Genomic DNA, 19,358 nt, shown 5'->3' with positions numbered 1-19,358 from the left:
ACCAATGATAACTGTGGTGCCATGGCACACAACCAAGGTTTCTGGCACTCTTATCAACTCTTATCAACTCCTGTCAATGTTTGTTTATCTTGCAACCTTATCTGCATCTCTCAGTATTAGACTAGAGAAGAGTATTAGAAGATAATGGTTTGATTATGTACTGGCTGGAAGGCATTTGTTAACATGATAATCTAGCTGATATAGTACAAGAAATTGTTAGTAAAAAGAAAAGTACTTTAGGGAGTTTTTAAAAGTGTTATCGAGACAATGGTGATAACAAGAGAGAGAGGGAAAAAACATAAACATAACACCGTGAAGCATAGAGGTGTTGAGAGCACTTGCATGTGCAGTAACACTAGACCTTAACACACACACACATACGGGTGAATGTAGAAAACATGAAACTTTCGGAAGAATACGAAATTCGGAGTTACAAATTATTTAACGTTCAAATTAAAAAATATACAACACAATGAGGTATATATATAGGCCACGAAGCCTCGACAGAATAGAGAGAGAGACGGCTAAAATGGCCAGAAATATCTAGCGTTTAGTCTAATTATTTTGCATTTTAAGTGATTATTTTTTTTTGCATATTAAAAAGGGTCAATATAAAGGGAATGATTTTTTTGTTTAAGATGACTGCTTTCTTAAACCAAATAGATCGTTTTCGAGACGTTGTCTGTCAGACATAACACTGGCCAACACTGGTGTGTCAAGACATAACACTGGCCAACACTGGCGTGTCAAGACATAACACTGGCCAACACGGGTGTGTCAAGACATAACACTGGCCAACACGGGTGCGTCAAGACATAACACTGGCCAACACTGGTGTGTCAGACTTAACACTGGCCAACACTGGTGTGTCAGACATAACACTGGCCAACACGGGTGTGTCAAGACATAACACTGGCCAACACGGGTGCGTCAAGACATAACACTGGCCAACACTGGTGTGTCAAGACATAACACTGGCCAACACTGGCGTGTCAAGACATAACACTGGCCAACACTGGTGTGTCAGACAACACTGGCCAACACTGGTGTGTCAGACATAACACTGGCCAACACGGGTGTGTCAAGACATAACACTGGCCAACACGAGTGCGTCAAGACATAACACTGGCCAACACTGGTGTGTCAGACATAACACTGGCCAACACGGGTGTGTCAAGACATAACACTGGCCAACACGGGTGCGTCAAGACATAACACTGGCCAACACTGGTGTGTCAAGACATAACACTGGCCAACACTGGCGTGTCAAGACATAACACTGGCCAACACTGGTGTGTCAGACAACACTGGCCAACACTGGTGTGTCAGACATAACACTGGCCAACACGGGTGTGTCAAGACATAACACTGGCCAACACGGGTGCGTCAAGACATAACACTGGCCAACACTGGTGTGTCAGACATAACACTGGCCAACACGGGTGTGTCAAGACATAACACTGGCCAACACGGGTGCGTCAAGACATAACACTGGCCAACACTGGTGTGTCAGACATAACACTGGCCAACACTGGTGTGTCAGACATAACACTGGCCAACACTGGTGTGTCAGACATAACACTGGCCAACACTGGTGTGTCAAGACATAACACTGGCCAACACTGGTGTGTCAGACATAACACTGGCCAACACTGGTGTGTCAGACATAACACTGGCCAACACTGGTGTGTCAAGACATAACACTGGCCAACACTGGTGTGTCAAGACATAACACTGGCCAACATGGAGACACTGGTGAACAACATGGGAACAGGGAGGGACATGGGGAACAATGACGATAACAAAATTATATTGAACATGGGAAAGATTTGTAATATAAATTTGTTAATGGTGTACCATATTTTCACAAAGCGGATTATGAGTTATTGAGAATTTACTTAGTGTGTGTAGAGGCGACATGGCTTCAGTAGCGGGGATGCCAGCGTTCAATCCCCGACGGTCCAAGTGGTTGGCCACCATTCCTTCCCCCCATCCTATCCCAAATCCATATCCTGTCCCCTTCCAAGTGCTATATAGTCGTAATGGCTTGGCACTTTCTCCCTGATAATTTCAAATTCCCTCATAAGCAATTCCAGCTCTCACTAATGTCCTTTGGAAATTTATATTTGAAATTATTTATATGACATAGAAACACTAGAGTAAACCGGTCAATTTAATGGAGGCAAAGTGACAATTAATTGTGCCAATTAAACTCACCTTTCAGACTAACTTTAAATGAAGTAAATCAATTTTGTACACATGGTTCCTAAACTTATTTTAGATATAAAAAAATACTCCATGATTGATGTCGCGTTACCGAGGGATACACAGTGTCTTCTGTCCTTGAAGTTACTCTCAAAGTAATTCAAAACTTTGTTTTCATTAGCTCACGTGTTGAGCTGGGGAAGTGGGAGTGTGTGAATGACAGCCAAGTCACGTGGCCAGCGACGACAGCTACGGTAGTGCCGTTGTGGCCAAGCCTATGAACACACACACACACACACACACACACACACACACACACACACACACACACACACACACACACACACACACACACACACACACATACACACACACACACACACACACACACACACACACACACACACACACACACACACACACACACACACACACACACACTTGTTGAATGTCATTACTGACGCTTGTGTTGTTCAGTCCTATATGACAGCCATATTGGTCGTGTGACAATTATCTTCTTTTATCTGTTATCTTCAGTGATCAAGGCTATTATAGAAAACTTTCTCGATTGTTTCACTAAATGCTTATAGGACAGACCACCGATCTGTCCTATAAGGATCTGACCAATTGGATATTATATTTCAATGTTTATTACCAGACACAACCTGACGTGACTCAGGGAACTTGGCTTAAGAGATTGACATACTTCAGAGGATGGCTAACAGTGTCAGAAAGTAAATATTAACCTTAATAACTACTAAGGGAATGTTATCCTCAGTAGGACCACTATTATTAGTGATGTGTCCACACTTGTGATGGTCTTAGCAGGAGGTGAATGAAAAAACTATTTTCTCGTACGACATCCTTCATTACTGGATGTTGTTTTAGATTCAGTTCCTGGGAACGCAAAGTTGCAAGTAGCACGGGCTATGGTGAGCCCGTAGTGGACTTGCCTGGCACAGGAGCGGGGCTGTAACAAGTAGCACGGGCTATAGTGAGCCCGTAGTGGACTTACCAGTCACAGGAGCGGGGCTGGAACAAGTAGCACGGGCTATAGTGAGCCCGTAGTGGACTTACCAGTCACAGGAGCGGTGCTGTAACAAGTAGCACGGGCTATAGTGAGCCCGTAGTGGACTTACCAGTCACAGGAGCGGTGCTGTAACAAGTAGCACGGGCTATAGTGAGCCCGTAGTGGACTTACCAGTCACAGGAGCGGTGCTGTAACAAGTAGCACGGGCTATAGTGAGCCCGTAGTGGACTTACCAGTCACAGGAGCGGTGCTGTAACAAGTAGCACGGGCTATAGTGAGCCCGTAGTGGACTTACCTGTCACAGGAGCGGTGCTGTAACAAGTAGCACGGGCTATAGTGAGCCCGTAGTGGACTTACCAGTCACAGGAGCGGTGCTGTAACAAGTAGCACGGGCTATAGTGAGCCCGTAGTGGACTTACCAGTCACAGGAGCGGGGCTGTAGCTGCATTACTGGAAAGCCAATGCATTTAATTACTACCGTGGGTAGCTAGAGTGAACGGGAGGCGGCGTGGGTACCATCCCCAGGCAGGCTGACACAGAGGGTGTTGCCATGCAGCTGCAGTAGTTGTTAAAATAATAAGCAACTGTCAGCGGGTCTTAAGTCAGGATGAAAACACTGATGGATAATTTGCAACTGGTTACACCTGGTTTTGTTTCGAGGGTTTATTTATTTATATTCTTACCTGCTAATTGCCTCAAAGGGGCTCGTTAAAGTATTTATTACTTAGTGGTTTTATTTCATCCATGATGAGTGAGTTTAGTCTGATGTACGTCTGTACATCATGTACGTCTGTACATCATGTACGTCTGTACATGTACGTCTGTACATCATGTACGTCTGTACATCATGTACGTCTGTACATCATGTACGTCTGTACATGTACGTCTGTACATCATGTACGTCTGTACATCATGTACGTCTGTACATCATGTACGTTTGTACATCATGTACGTCTGTACTTGTACGTCTGTTTCGTATCTAATATGACCAAGTGAACGTCAAAATTTTCCTCAGCCTTTTAATACGTTATAAATGTTCTCGGAGGACCTTTTGTATCTGTGATCAGGAACAAAACATACTGGACTGTTATCAGAGATATGAGAGATAACATGAGCCTATATTTCATCGTACCACCTGTTGATAAGGTGACGACTCCTGTTGCAATCTGTAATTCCATGTTAAACCCCATGAGAGTAGAGCAGCCTTAGCAAGTCTAGGGTGAAGTTACATATTACATAAATACAGGTTTTCACACTTAGCTTTGTCTAGTAAATCGTCAAGATCTTTACAAAACTTAGCATTTCCAGTATGGAGACTTCTGTATATCATACAAATTAAAGCTTTACTTTTATATAATGATTAATTTAAAATATATATTTCATCATGATCGGATACCTGACAAATTGTTTCTGACGATGGCCGACTGTAGTCAGATTTTCTCCATAATTTTATCTTGGTAAATTAAGCTACTGTTTATAAGTTGAAGAAATATATTTTGCATTTTATTACAAATATAAGTAATTGCATATAATCAGTATGCACTGTACATGTAATGAATCTGAGTCATACAACACGGTTGCCATATCCTCCTCGGTGGCTCACTCATGCAACACGGTTGCCATACCCACCTCGGTGGCTCACTCATACAACACAGTTGCCATATCCACCTCGGTGGCTCACTCATACAACACGGGTGCCATAACCACCTCGGGCAGGCGAGCAGTGCCAGCACCTCTGCCGTAGGGATTATGCAGGAAATCACATACACACACCTCCACAATATCATTAACAATGTCAACAAAAAACGAAGTTGCAATCACTGGCAAACTCGAATATAAGTAGAACAACAGTCTAGGTGATCCACGAGAGTTTGCACAACACGTCGTCTCTTTAAACTCTTTTTTTTTATTGCTAAACTATTTTTTTTTACGGCGTCGACCAATCCGTTAAAAATACGACGTAAAAAGATACACAAATTGATACTATAATACTATAATATAATATGCTAATATATTATTATATGATATAGATATTAGATTATTGACCTCTTGTGTACATGGGCCTCTAATAGGGTAATAAGTGGGCTGCCTGGGTGAGCACGTTTATCCTAAGGGAAAACAGTTAAATTTTTTTATGGATTGGTAGACCGATAGGATTGTCTGCTCAGTCACGTGGAGGACTTGAGTGTGAACACTTGAGGCTCAGGTCGGTGTGGTATCACTGTCCCGGAGCACAGACTTGAGGCACTTGATAACAATGATAACATCGTGCTGGACCACACATTTGAACCACTGCCCAACATGGCAGTGTGGTTTTGGACCAACTGACTTGTAACACGGAGTTCCGGTGGTCTGAAAAACACAATATTTAATTACAAAACAAAAATAATTACCAAGTTTATTATTCTTTGCCGGGAAATTGTAATATTATTTTCTTGACAAATATTTGCCAGCGTGTTAACTTTTGTTCAAGTAAAAATGTGATGTTATTGTTCGTTGTACCTTTGGACTTGGGGTTCATACTGTGCAGCGGAGGGCAGCAGCACCGCACACTACGCAGTCTCTCAGTCGCCAGGAGGGTTGGTTAGTCGACCAGGTGTGGATCATACGACCGGACTTGGGTGAGTCAGCGTGGCAGGTGTGGATTATACAGCTGGACTTGGGTGAGTCAGCGTGGCAGGTGTGGATTATACAGCTGGACTTGGGTGAGTCAGCGTGGTAGGTGTGGATCATACGACCGGACTTGGGTGAGTCAGCGTGGCAGGTGTGGATCATACGACTGGACTTGGGTGAGTCAGCGTGGCAGGTGTGGATCACACAACCCGACTTGGGTGAGTCAGCGTGGCAGGTGTGGATCATACAACCGGACTTGGGTGAGTCAGCGTGGCAGGTGTGGATCATACAATCGGATTTGGGTGAGTCAGCGTTGCAGGTGTGAATTATACAACCGGACTTAGATGAGTCAGCGTGGCAGGTGTTGATTATACAACTGGACTTGGATGAGTCAGCTGGCAGGTGTGGATCATACAACTGGACTTGGATGAGCCAGCGTGGTAGGTGTGGATCATACGACCGGACTTGGGTGAGTCAGCGTGGCACGTGTGGATTATACAACTGGACTTGGGTAAGTCAGCGTGGCAGGTGTGGATCATACGACCGGACTTGGGTGAGTCAGCGTGGCAGGTGTGGATCATACAACCGAACTTGAGTGAGCCAGCGTGACAGGTGTGGATCATACAACCGGACATGGGCAATTCAGCTTAGCAGGTGTGGAACAGACAACTTCACAGCCGGGCCGGGAACACTAGTCTGTTGGTTGACGTTGACGAACAAAACATCAGCAGACTCCAAGATGACATATATGGAACACAACAGGTGTGGAGAGCCCACCTGCACAGTTCCTCAGCATGCTGCCCCGCTGGTCCCTATATACGGAATGTTTCTACCTGTGCAAGGTCAGTGGAACCTCCAGCGCTGGGAAGATTCTATGGTTCGATAGTGGATTCTTACGACCATATTGCCTTGTTTTGGAAATGTTTGAGTAAACTGTTTGAGTTTTCTTGACTGAAACTTATGATTTAAATCACGAAGAAATTAATTAGTGATGAATAATGTGACAAAGTACAACTACGTAGGAAAAGTGAAACAAGAAATTACTTAAGCACTTTCATGTTAATCAACACATCTTCAAAAATATATTTTTCAAGATGTGTTGAAGGGGAGAATGAGAGGAGGGAGGAGGGGGGGGGGGACCTAGGGGATGGGGACGAGGGGGGCCATGGGTGTGGATAAGGGGGACAGGGATGAGGATAGGGATGAGGGGGGTTGAAGAATGAGGAAGAGGACGAATGGGTAGAAAGAGTGGAATAGAGTCCCAGGAGCTGCTCGATTTCCCTTCTATATATATATATATATATATATATATATATATATATATATATATATATATATATATATATGTTAGAGGTTGGAGAGGTGAAGGAAGAAGAGTAGACAGAGGAAGAAAATGGAGATGAGAGGGGGAAACAAAGAAGGGGAAGGGTTGGAGGATAGATGAGGTAGAGGGGGATGTGGGAAGAATGGTAACAAAAGAGGGGTGGCTTGAGGCGTGGACCCGGGCACCACCGGGTACCTCTACCTTTGTATGTATACATCAACCCATCCTCCTAAAATATAAGTATTTACAGTAATGTTGTGTACAGTCGCGCAAACGTTGACGTGATGGACCATGAGAAAGTAATCTTTCATGTTGTGGATTTTGGACAAACTGGGAAAGTTTGTATATTTATATTGCTAATGGAATCTAACCTAGCCACCCTAGCCATCCTAGCCATCCTGGTGGAATATTCGGATGGCTAGGATTAACTAGAAGCTTGAACTCAACAGGCACAACAGGGCTGGTAGCCGGGGCATAAAGAGCTAGACCTCAATTCCCCTCGTAGTCATGCATAGGTAAATGTTGATAGGTAAGTTCTCGGCGGTGCCTGGGTACATCCAGGCACCGCCCCCCCCCTTACTGTCTCTGTAAGTGTTATTGTGTTTGACTGTCTCTTTCTGTGTCCTTTGTTTCACTATTTGTTAGTCTCTGTTTTTCTCTATTCCTGTCTCTGTGTCTATACGCCTGTCTGTCGCTTTGTCTCCCCCCCCTCTCTCTCTCTTTCTCTCTCTTTCTATCTCTTTTTTTCGTCGTGGGGATAGACTTCACAACGTGTCAGGTGGCACTCGTTTCACATATGCCAACCCCGACCCTACCATATTGTTCACGTACCCAACAGCAATTGGTGTTAAAATTTGGGTGAGGCTTCTCCCACCACCCTGAAAGTATGGCAGATGAATACATCAAAATCTACAGAAAACACATACTGTATTCGAACTTCATGAACCTCGCAGGGAGGGGGGAGACTTTAGATGTCAATATTTCTTAAAAGATGGTACTTGGGCCGACCCCTACTTGTTTATGACACATACTCCCTGTTTAATGTGTGAAAGCTAGCGAGGTTAAGTGTTTCGTATTAGGATGATTGGCGAGTTTATTTACGCTCTTCGGTAATTGGAGTGTTTATATACACTCTACGATTATTGGTTTATGTAAGCTTAACGATGAAGGGTTTATGTATACTCTGCGATGAATGGTGGGTTTATGTATACTCTGTGATGAATGGTGGGTTTATGTATACTCTGTGATGAATGGTGGGTTTATGTATACTCTGTGATGAATGGTGGGTTTATGTATACTCTGCGATGAATGGTGGGTTTATGTATACTCTGCGATGAATGGTGGGTTTATGTATACTCTGTGATGAATGGTGGGTTTATGTATACTCTGCGATGAATGGTGGGTTTATGTATACTCTGCGATGAATGGTGGGTTTATGTATACTTTGTGATGAATGGTGGGTTTATGTATACTCTGTGATGAATGGTGGGTTTATGTATACTCTGCGATGAATGGTGGGTTTATGTATACTCTGTGATGAATGGTGGGTTTATGTATACTCTGCGATGAATGGTGGGTTTATGTATACTCTGTGATGAATGGTGGGTTTATTTTATTCGTCTGTAATGTTTTTTTAAATTTTATCTTCTTGTTTTTATTATATTTGAACCTCCAACCAAAACCGTATAGAATCAAATGTAATGTAAGCATACCTAAGAAGATGCCAAGTAAAGTCAGCACAAGAGTTAACACGACAGAACTGGTTGTGTTGGTAGGTAGAAACTCATCCGGAGCAGTGTGGGCTACCTCCCCGCTGCTGGGGTCGCAGCCGAAGTTGAAGAAGGCCTCTCCATCGGCCCTCACGAAGTAGTTCTTCAAGGTACTACAGCCACTGATCCCCTTATCTACTTCCCGGATCGTTATGTAGTCAATGATGATGGCGTAAACCTTTTTGTCGTAGTCGTACTCGAGGAATATCTTGTGCCACTGGTTGAGGGGAGAGAGTTTCTGCACATCGTCCCGTGTTATGTCCGTTGAACCAACATGCACCTCTAGGCCCAATGGTGTTTCACACTTTATCTCCAGGTTTAATCTACTAAAATCTTTTCCAGGTTTGAAGAAAAATCTCGCATTGGGATTTGATAATTCTTTCACAGTGTTGAGCTTGTTACCCGAGGCCTCAGAGACGAGGTCGGCCGGACAGTTGACGCGGCACTCCAGAGCAACCTTCACTGAGCGTGTGTGTGTTACCTGAAGGAGTGAGTGTTTAGGTAGACTCGAGGTCGCTGAGAGGACGGTAGGACCGTTCTTGTCTGCTTCCACGGCGATGTTCCCATCCACAGCCACGTGTATCATCGTCCAGTCTCCGAGCTTCACATGCTCCGGGCTCCACCGTTCAAAATCTATGATATTCTCGTCCACACATTCTCCATCGTAGAGCTCTAGTTGAATCTTCTGTCCCTTGATTTCGAAACTAACGCAGACGAGAGGATTCCCACTTGTATCAAGGATGGTAAATTCCAGCTGCCAGTCTGTGTTGAGTGGCCAGACGGTGATGTTGGAGGGGAGCTTGACGGGGCGAGAGTCCTGGAGGTCATCCTGCAGTACCACACACGCCTCCCTCGCTGGACCCGGGTCTACCTGGGCGGCCTGGGCGGCCTGGTCGGCCTGGGCGGCCTGGTCGGCCTGGGCGGCCTGGTCGGCCTGGGCGGCCTGGTCGGCCTGGGCGGCCTGGGCGAGGAAACTGGAGCACAAGAGCGCCAGCACCCACCACTCTCTCGGTCCCATATCGACTGATGTGCCTGCGGTATTTAGAGAGTTACTAGTGATAAGATATAATGTTCTGGCTTCAGATAAGATTAGGTGCTTGTGCACATTAACGCACTATAAAGGAGAACTCCCTGTATGTATTATTTATATTTTTATGTATGTAAATCACGATGAAATTAACACCTGATGAATAACGTGAAAACATATAACCACGGAGGAAAAATAACAAGAAATGACTTGAGCGCTTTCGTGTTAATCAACGCATTTTCAAAAGTACAGTCACCGAATATGTTGATTTAAGCCACCCAAGAGATGGCACGGGCACGAATAGCCCGTAAGTGGTAGACGTTTGGAGTGAAATTTCGACTCTAGTTCATACCACTTTCTTATTACCCACACACCTGCGTGTCCTCTAGTTTAATTGGTTAACAGCTAAATATTCTTGCTCTACGCATTTCATCGATTCTTCCTAGTTTTGTTTATGTGTGGATCTATTTATTAATTTGTTCTATTATTTTTATTCTTTTTTCTATTATTTTTTCGAGTGAGGTTAAATTCAGTTTCCTCATTATATCCCAATTGCTTAATTTTTTACAGCTGTCCTGATGTTCATTAGGAGGCGGCCGAGTGCGTCAGGAGGCGGGCGAGTGCGTCAGGAGGCGGGCGAGTGCGTCAGGAGGCGGGCGAGTGCGTCAGGAGGCGGGCGAGTGCGTCAGGAGGCGGGCGAGTGCGTCAGGAGGCGGGCTAGTGCGTCAGGAGGCGGGCGAGTGCGTCAGGAGGCGCGTGAGTGCGTCGTTAGGGAAGGGAGTAGAGGGGGGGTGCGGTGTAGCCTTCTGGCCTCGTCAGGGGCCCAAGACTAAAAATCAGGAGTCGTGAGAAACAATTAAATAACTGCGTGGGGGCCGGGGAAGGCGCAAGTGTCTTTTATGGGGCTACTTAAGGCCAAAGGGTGCCCGGGAATTTTATTTATTAGGGAGAATTTTAATTGAAATTAATTATTGATTGCTAAGCGGAATCAAATTACAGAACACAACAAGGGGGTCGGGCAGGCTGGTCCTCCGCTCATTGCACAGACACGCCGACGGCAACACTGTATTGATATCATGTTGATGGAATATTTTGTATTGTCTGAGTTATATTTCACGCTCAAGACATCGTGGGAAGTGTCTGCTGAAGAATTCAGATCAGATGCTGCTGTAGCAGTGTCTGTAATCTTGGCCCTATGTATCTGCAAAGAGTTAAGGACAAGTAGAACCCTGGACCTGTTATCTTAGTTTCCCGTCACGAAGATAACTTTATCTCTCGTTACCTTGTTGCTGTAAGGCTTCTGTGCTGGCTAGGGTTCGAATCTCCTGGTGGGAAAGTGTTCTAAAGTTGTATATATATATATATATATATATATATATATATATATATATATATATATATATATATATATATATATATAGATATATATATATATATATATATATATATATATATATATATATATATATATATATATATATATATATATATATATATATATATATATGTCGTACCTAGTAGCCAGAACGCACTTCTCTGCCTACTATGCAAGGCCCGATTTGCCTAATAAGCCAAGTTTTCATGAATTAATGTTTTTTCGACTACCTAACCTACCTAACCTAACCTAACCTAACTTTTTCGGGTACCTAACCTAACCTAACATATAAAGATAGGTTAGGTTAGGTAGGGTTGGTTAGGTTCGGTCATATATCTACGTTAATTTTACCTACAATAAAATAAAAATCATCTCATACATAATGAAATGGGTAGGTTTATCATTTCATAAGAAAAAAATTAGAGAAAATATAATAATTCAGGAAAACTTGGCTTATTAGGCAAATCGGGCCTTGCATAGTAGGCTGAGAAGTGCGTTCTGGCTACTAGGTACGACATATATATATATATATATATATATATATATATATATATATATATATATATATATATATATATATATATATATATATATATATATATATGTCGTACCTAGTAGCCAGAACGCACTTCTATGCCTACTATTCAAGGCCCGATTTGCCTAATAAGCCAAGTTTTCATGAATTAATTGTTTTTCGACTACCTAACCTACCTAACCTAACCTAACCTAACGTTTTCGGCTACCTAACCTAACCTAACCGATAAAGATAGGTTAGGTTAGGTTAGGTAGGGTTGGTTAGGTTCGGTCATATATCTACATTAATTTTAACTCCAATAAAAAAAAATTGACCTCATACGTAATGAAATGGGTAGCTTTATAATTTCATAAGAAAAAAATTAGAGAAAATATACTAATTCATGAAAACTTGGCTTATTAGGCAAATTGGGCCTTGAATAGTTGGCATAGAAGTGAGTTCTGGCTACTAGGTACGACATATATATATATATATATATATATATATATATATATATATATATATATATATATATATATATATATATATATGTATATATATATATATATATATATATATATATATATATATATATATATATATATATATATGTATATATATATATATATATATATATATATATATATATATATATATATATATGTCGTACCTAGTAGCCAGAACTCACTTTTTGGCCTACTATTCAAGGCCCGATTTGCCTAATAAGCCAAGTTTTCATGAATTAATTGTTTTTCGACTACCTAACCTACCTAACCTAACCTAACCTAACTTTTTCGGCTACCTAACCAAACCTAACCTATAAAGATAGGTTAGGTTAGGTTAGGTAGGGTTGGTTAGGTTCGGTCACATATCTACGTTAATTTTAACTCCAATAAAAAAAAATTGACCTCATACATAATGAATGGGTAGCTTTATCATTTCATAAGAAAAAAATTAGAAAAAATATATTAATTCAGGAAAACTTGGCTTATTAGGCAAATCGGGCCTTGAATAGTAGGCCAAAAAGTGAGTTCTGGCTACTAGGTACGACATATATATATATATATATATATATATATATATATATATATAAAGTTAGGAGATAAAAAAATAAGTTAGGAGAAAAAATATATGTATATATATATATATATTTATATAATATATATATTATGTTTTTCTTCACTGTCGAGGGAAGTTGAAAAATTATCTCTCCAAAGTTCATTTTCACAATTTATTATGGTCTGACGCCTAGGAATGCGTTATATATATCTGCTAAGGTTTCACAAGGCACTCTTTACATTTTCAAAGACAAATTTTCCATGTTTTGCCAAGGTTTATATTCGCTTGGGGTGAGGTGGTACGGGACGTGATTGAGATGGATAAGTGAATGAATGGCATAATGGATATTAATAGGCTATTAAAGGCCTATGTTCTTGCTTCTACTGTCTCTGTGTTGGCTCGGGGTCTTGAAGTGGGTAGAATGTAATTATGTGGTAACTGGTTGTTGATTGCTGGTCTTGACTTTTTGATGTGTAGCGCCTCGCTGATGTCGAGTCTTCTGTTGTCATTATACCTGTCAATTATTTCAGTGTTACTTATTAAGATGTCTCTGGTGATGTTCTGGTTGTGTGAGGAGATTATATGCTCCTTGATGGAGCCCTGATGGTTTGTGCGTTGTTAATCGCCTATAGACAGACGTTGTGGTCTTGCCTATATATTGTGATCTTTGGAGCTGACAGTCCCCAAGTGGGCATGTGAAGGCATAGACGACGTTGGTCTCTCTTATGGTGTACTGTTTGGTGTCTGGAGAGTTCTTCGTGAGTAGGTTGGCGGTCTTCTTGCTTTTGTAACATATTGTATAATATGTTTGTAATAAACAAATCCACAAGGGCCATGACGAGGGATTAAGGCAGCGTCTTGGATCCTCTCGGACATAGGTTCGAGCCCTCGTCACGGCCCTTGTGGATTTGTTCATTTGATGCATCACGCTATTGTGATTTCTGTGTGTGTAATGTTTATAATATATTTTACAAGTACAGTATATTCGCGTTAGAATCATTAATCATACCCTTTCGGTCGTATTCAGGCAGTCCTGAATATTATAGTATTATATTATAGAATTATTATATTATAGAATATAATAGTATATATTAGTCCCAAGCAGTCCTCGTGGTGGTCTTTATGTCAGGTTAAGACACTCGCCTGACTTTTCGCGAGCGATTTGTCCTTGGTTCGTATCCTGGCCGGAGAGGATGAACTGGGCGTCAATCCTTAACTGTAGCCTCTGTTTACCCAACAGTAAAATATTTACCTGGTTGATAAACGATTTGGCGGGTCGTATTCCGGGGAACATAGGATTAAGGTCCTGCCCGAAACGCTATGCGTGCTAGAGGCTGTGTAAGAATATAAGGACTCTTGTATATATAAATATATTAATAAATAAAAATAAATAAATATTCATATATATATATATATATATATATATATATATATATTTATATATATATATATATATATATATATATATATATATATATATATATTTATATATATATATATATATATATATATATATATATATATATATATATATATATATATATATATATATATATATATATATATAATGTGTGTGTGTGTGTATTTGTATAGAATCTGCTATCAACAATAAAAACAAGGAACAAAATTCTGAACTTGTGAGAAGAAATAGAATTCGTCGACGCCTGGCAAGACAAAGGTATCGGACGCTATTTCACGGTGCTGGACTCGGCATCCGATCCTCTTTTATTGTGGCCGGCCGATCCACCTTTGTTTCAATGTAAATCTTGAGGAGAAAAACAACTAAATTCCCTTCATATCCATTTCCTCTTCGACCTTTTATATTTGGCGGCAAAGTTTCTCTAAAAACTTCGCGCGTGGGCGTGTATGAGGCTGAGAATGAGCGTGTATGAGGCTGAGAATGAGCGTGTATGAGGCTGTGAATGAGCGTGTATGAGGCTGTGAATGAGCGTGTGTCAGGCTGAGAATGAGAGTGTATGTGTCAGGGTTCGAGGATGGCGGGGTCCAGGTTCCAGGACCTCCAGACTCACTGGGGGGACCAGGACCTCCAGACTCACTGGGGGGGTCCGGGACCTCCAGCACCTGGAGGCTCCACACATCCACTTCTTGCAATCCCGAGGTGGCGAGGGTGGAAGACCACGAGAAGTGAGTTAACGAGTTTAAGGAATGGGTGGTTTAGCCAGGTGGAGCTGGCGGGGATGGGAGAGTGTCGACCAGTGGGAGGAATGGAAGTGTCGACCAGTGGGAGGGATTGGAGAGTGTCGACCAGTTTAAGGATGGGAGAGGGTATCCCAGTTGATTCTGATGGGGAGCGGGGGGGTACTGTTGACCAGCGTGAGGGATGGAACGGACAGGGGAATAGTTGAAGGTAGATTAAGAAGTCAAGAGCAGTGGAACGAGAGATGGTTAAGACGGTTACCAGCGGAGCCGGAAGTCGGGCTCCGGGCAGCATTAGCATATGGGAGTGATTGGCAGAGGAAGAGAAAAAAATGTTGAAAATGGAAGTGGATAGTTGGTGGAGGGAATGTCGGAGATGGGATGTGGGGGAGTGTTGGTGTTAAGGTGGGGGAGTGTTGGTGTTAAGGTGGGGGAGTGTTGCTGTTAAGGTGGGGGAGTGTTGCTGTTAAGGTGGGGGAGTGTTGCTGTTAAGGTGGGGGAGTGTTGCTGTTAAGGTGGGGGAGTGATGCTGTTAAGGTGGGGGAGTGATGCTGTTAAGGTGGGGGAGTGTTGCTGTTAAGGTGGGGGAGTGTTGGTGTTAAGGTGGGGGAGTGTTGGTGTTAAGGTGGGGGAGTGTTGCTGTTAAGGTGGGGGAGTGATGCTGTTAAGGTGGGGGAGTGTTGCTGTTAAGGTGGGGGAGTGTTGCTGTTAAGGTGGGGGAGTGTTGCTGTTAAGGTGGGGGAGTGTTGCTGTTAAGGTGGGGGAGTGTTGCTGTTAAGGTGGGGGAGTGATGCTGTTAAGGTGGGGGAGTGATGCTGTTAAGGTGGGGGAGTGTTGCTGTTAAGGTGGGGGAGTGTTGGTGTTAAGGTGGGGGAGTGTTGGTGTTAAGGTGGGGGAGTGTTGCTGTTAAGGTGGGGGAGTGTTGCTGTTAAGGTGGGGGAGTGTTGCTGTTAAGGTGGGGGAGTGTTGCTGTTAAGGTGGGGGAGTGTTGCTGTTAAGGTGGGGGAGTGTTGCTGTTAAGGTGGGGGAGTGTTGCTGTTAAGGTGGAGGAGTGTTGCTGTTAAGGTGGGGGAGTGATGCTGTTAAGGTGGGGGAGTGTTGCTGTTAAGGTGGGGGAGTGTTGCTGTTAAGGTGGGGGAGTGTTGGTGTTAAGGTGGGGGAGTGTTGGTGTTAAGGTGGGGGAGTGTTGCTGTTAAGGTGGGGGAGTGTTGCTGTTAAGGTGGGGGAGTGTTGCTGTTAAGGTGGGGGAGTGTTGCTGTTAAGGTGGGGGAGTGATGCTGTTAAGGTGGGGGAGTGATGCTGTTAAGGTGGGGGAGTGTTGCTGTTAAGGTGGGGGAGTGTTGGTGTTAAGGTGGGGGAGTGTTGGTGTTAAGGTGGGGGAGTGTTGCTGTTAAGGTGGGGGAGTGTTGCTGTTAAGGTGGGGGAGTGTTGCTGTTAAGGTGGGGGAGTGTTGCTGTTAAGGTGGGGGAGTGTTGCTGTTAAGGTGGGGGAGTGTTGCTGTTAAGGTGGGGGAGTGTTGCTGTTAAGGTGGAGGAGTGTTGCTGTTTAGGTGGGGGAGTGATGCTGTTAAGGTGGGGGAGTGTTGCTGTTAAGGTGGGGGAGTGTTGCTGTTAAGGTGGGGGAGTGATGCTGTTAAGGTGGGGGAGTGTTGCTGTTAAGGTGGGGGAGTGTTGCTGTTAAGGTGGGGGAGTGTTGCTGTTAAGGTGGGGGAGTGTTGCTGTTAAGGTGGAGGAGTGTTGCTGTTAAGGTGGGGGAGTGATGCTGTTAAGGTGGGGGAGTGTTGCTGTTAAGGTGGGGGAGTGTTGCTGTTAAGGTGGGGGAGTGATGCTGTTAAGGTGGGGGAGTGTTGCTGTTAAGGTGGGGGAGTGTTGCTGTTAAGGTGGGGGAGTGTTGCTGTTAAGGTGGGGGAGTGTTGCTGTTAAGGTGGGGGAGTGTTGCTGTTAAGGTGGGGGAGTGTTGCTGTTAATTATTGCGAACCTTTAAGTGTCTGACAGAATTTCCTTAAAAGTGGCCAACCTCCCATATTCTTGCTTATGTGATTCGTTCAATATAAATACTAGAGCAACATGGGACACACACACACACACACACACACACACACACACACACACACACACACACACACACACACACACACACACACATATATATATATATATATATATATATATATATATATATATATATATATATATATATATATATATATATATATGTGCCCCATTTGTTGTCCTTTAAGGGGGGGGCTCGACTCCATGGTACTTATCTTTGGGGTCGACCTTACCCCAGCCGGGTACCCAATCTAGTATATTACATTAATAAAAAATACAAACTTATAACATGATGTAGATATATTCTCAATAATTATAGCAGAGAAGTGTATAATAAAATTAAAACTCACATTGTAATTGAAAACTCTAATAAGAGATAACTGAGCATTCAGCCTCCGTACTGAAGGCCTTTTAGTGGAGAGTGTATTTTAAACAAGTAAAATATTCCAAGTAGAAATCATTTATGTTTCTGTAAATTGATATTCCCCGCTCCCTGCTTGGTTGCTCCGCTGTGTCTTGGGTGTGTGTGTCGTCGCCTTGACTTACATCTTCACACTGACACATGACTGAAGACGTTGGCTTCCTTCTTATAATGGGGAGTGTTGCCGTGTGGCAGCTTCTGATGGTGTTCTGGTGGTGTTGTGGTGTTCTGTGTGTTGTGTGGCAACCTCGGAACACTTCATCGTCTTGACGTGTAAAGTTCAACACTTGTGCATGATGAACACAGAACCATCCACCCACACCCTCCCACCTGCCCGCCCACACCCCTCCCACCTGCCCGCCCACACCCTCTCACCAAACCACGCATCAGAAAATGCTGAAACGACGACGGTTTCGGACTGTCCTGAACCATTATTATGTTATTCGTTTAGACAACAGTGACGAACCGGTTACCCATATAGACCGCACTTAATTATGAAACCTTTTAATGATGAAACAAAAAGTGCAGCAATAGGCCCTAAAATTAGTATGTGAGAAGGCCAGAAACTATAGACAGGTTAACAATGAATCCAACACCCAAACAAAAAACCAAACACTACAAGCAGACAGTCGAGCATAGAGGAAACCCCCTCCCCCCCCCCCCCGTGATTGGTCAGCGGCCAAACACCAACGAAAAACAGCCAGTTGAGTCGCTGGAGGCTGGAGCGTCCGCCGGGCACAAGTGGTCATCAGAATTCTGGGCGGAGGCTGTCGGTCGGTCTGTATTCACTTGGTCTCTCAACTCTCTTTTAATTATGAGTCTGCAACTGTGGCCCCTATTTGCACCCGCCCCAGATGTTCCTGCTGCTCCCCCCCCCCTTCCCCCACCCTGTCTGGGAGGCTGGGTGGTGGTGTGTGGTGGCTGGGTGGTGGTGTGTGGTGGCTGGGTGGTGGTGTGTGGTGGCTGGGTGGTGGTGTGTGGTGGCTGGGTGGTGGTGTGTGGTGGCTGGGTGGTGGTGTGTGGTGGCTGGGTGGAGGTGTGTGGTGGCTGGGTGGTGGTGTGTGGTGGCTGGGTGGAGTAGTGTGGTGGCTGGGGTGGTGGTGTGTGGTGGCTGGGGTTGTGGTGTGTGGTGGCTGGGTGGTGGTGTGTGGTGGCTGGGTGGTGGAGTGTGGTGGCTGGGTGGAGGCACACACACACACACACACACACACACACACACATTACTACTCTAAGAGGGTTCCCCTTCAACCCAACAATTACACTGGATGATAATTGTCCAGCTATTGCTGTCAAAATGTTTCATAACGTTACTGCTCCGATCAAATAATTCTCAATTTCCATCGTTCAGCAATGGGGTGAGGGCGCTGGGACCCTGCCTGGGTCCCAGGGCGCTGGGACCCTGATCATGATGATCAGGGTCATCATGATCATCATGATCTAGATCATGATCTAGACTCTGATCATCATCATGATCATCATGATCTAGACTCTCCATGCACCATGACTTTCCATGATTCCTGGGCACTGGTTCAAGGCGCTGTGATACGGTCTGCCATAGTGCCGTGGGTGTGTTAAGCGCGCTGTGATTATTACTTTTATTACTGTGATTAGTCTATTGTTAGTGGCTTCAATGTGTTCCGCACTGGCTATATGTTCCAGCTTCCAGTGCCACTAAGGTGTTCCAGCTTCCAGTGCCACTAAGGTGTTCCAGCTTCCAGTGCCACTAAGATGTTCCAGCTTCCAGTGCCACTAAGATGTTCCAGCTTCCAGTGCCACTAAGGTGTTCCAGCTTCCAGTGCCACTAAAGTGCACT

At 43.8% G+C, this 19,358-nt stretch overlaps 1 protein-coding gene across 5 annotated transcripts; it reads right to left on the bottom strand.

Moving 5' to 3' along the window:
- Positions 1-4,708: 4,708 nt before the first annotated feature.
- LOC123745265 (uncharacterized) lies at positions 4,709-9,974 on the bottom strand. Of its 5 annotated transcripts, none has more exons than XM_069300617.1 (3): positions 5,738-9,974; positions 4,904-5,587; positions 4,709-4,864 (listed from the first exon to the last, which is right to left on the bottom strand). In XM_069300617.1, the coding sequence occupies exon 1, from the start codon at positions 9,957-9,959 to the stop codon at positions 8,751-8,753; it is 1,209 nt and encodes a 402-aa protein (XP_069156718.1). In that variant the 5' UTR covers positions 9,960-9,974; the 3' UTR covers positions 4,709-4,864; positions 4,904-5,587; positions 5,738-8,750. The 5 variants fall into 5 exon arrangements, with proteins under 5 accessions (XP_069156718.1, XP_069156719.1, XP_045581567.2 ...); XM_069300618.1 differs by having other exon boundaries at positions 4,709-4,825; XM_045725611.2 differs by having other exon boundaries at positions 4,709-5,587; positions 5,738-6,544; positions 8,885-9,974.
- Positions 9,975-19,358: the final 9,384 nt, after the last annotated feature.

This window comes from Procambarus clarkii, chromosome 44 (assembly GCF_040958095.1).
Source record: "Procambarus clarkii isolate CNS0578487 chromosome 44, FALCON_Pclarkii_2.0, whole genome shotgun sequence".
NCBI lineage: Eukaryota > Metazoa > Arthropoda > Malacostraca > Decapoda > Cambaridae > Procambarus > Procambarus clarkii.
This window is presented reverse-complemented; position numbering and strand designations above follow the sequence as displayed.

What these genes read in the sequence shown, in the direction of transcription:
- LOC123745265 (XM_069300616.1), bottom strand. Translation starts at nt 9,959, where the DNA reads ATGGGACCGAGAGAGTGGTGGGTGCTGGCGCTCTTGTGCTCCAGTTTC.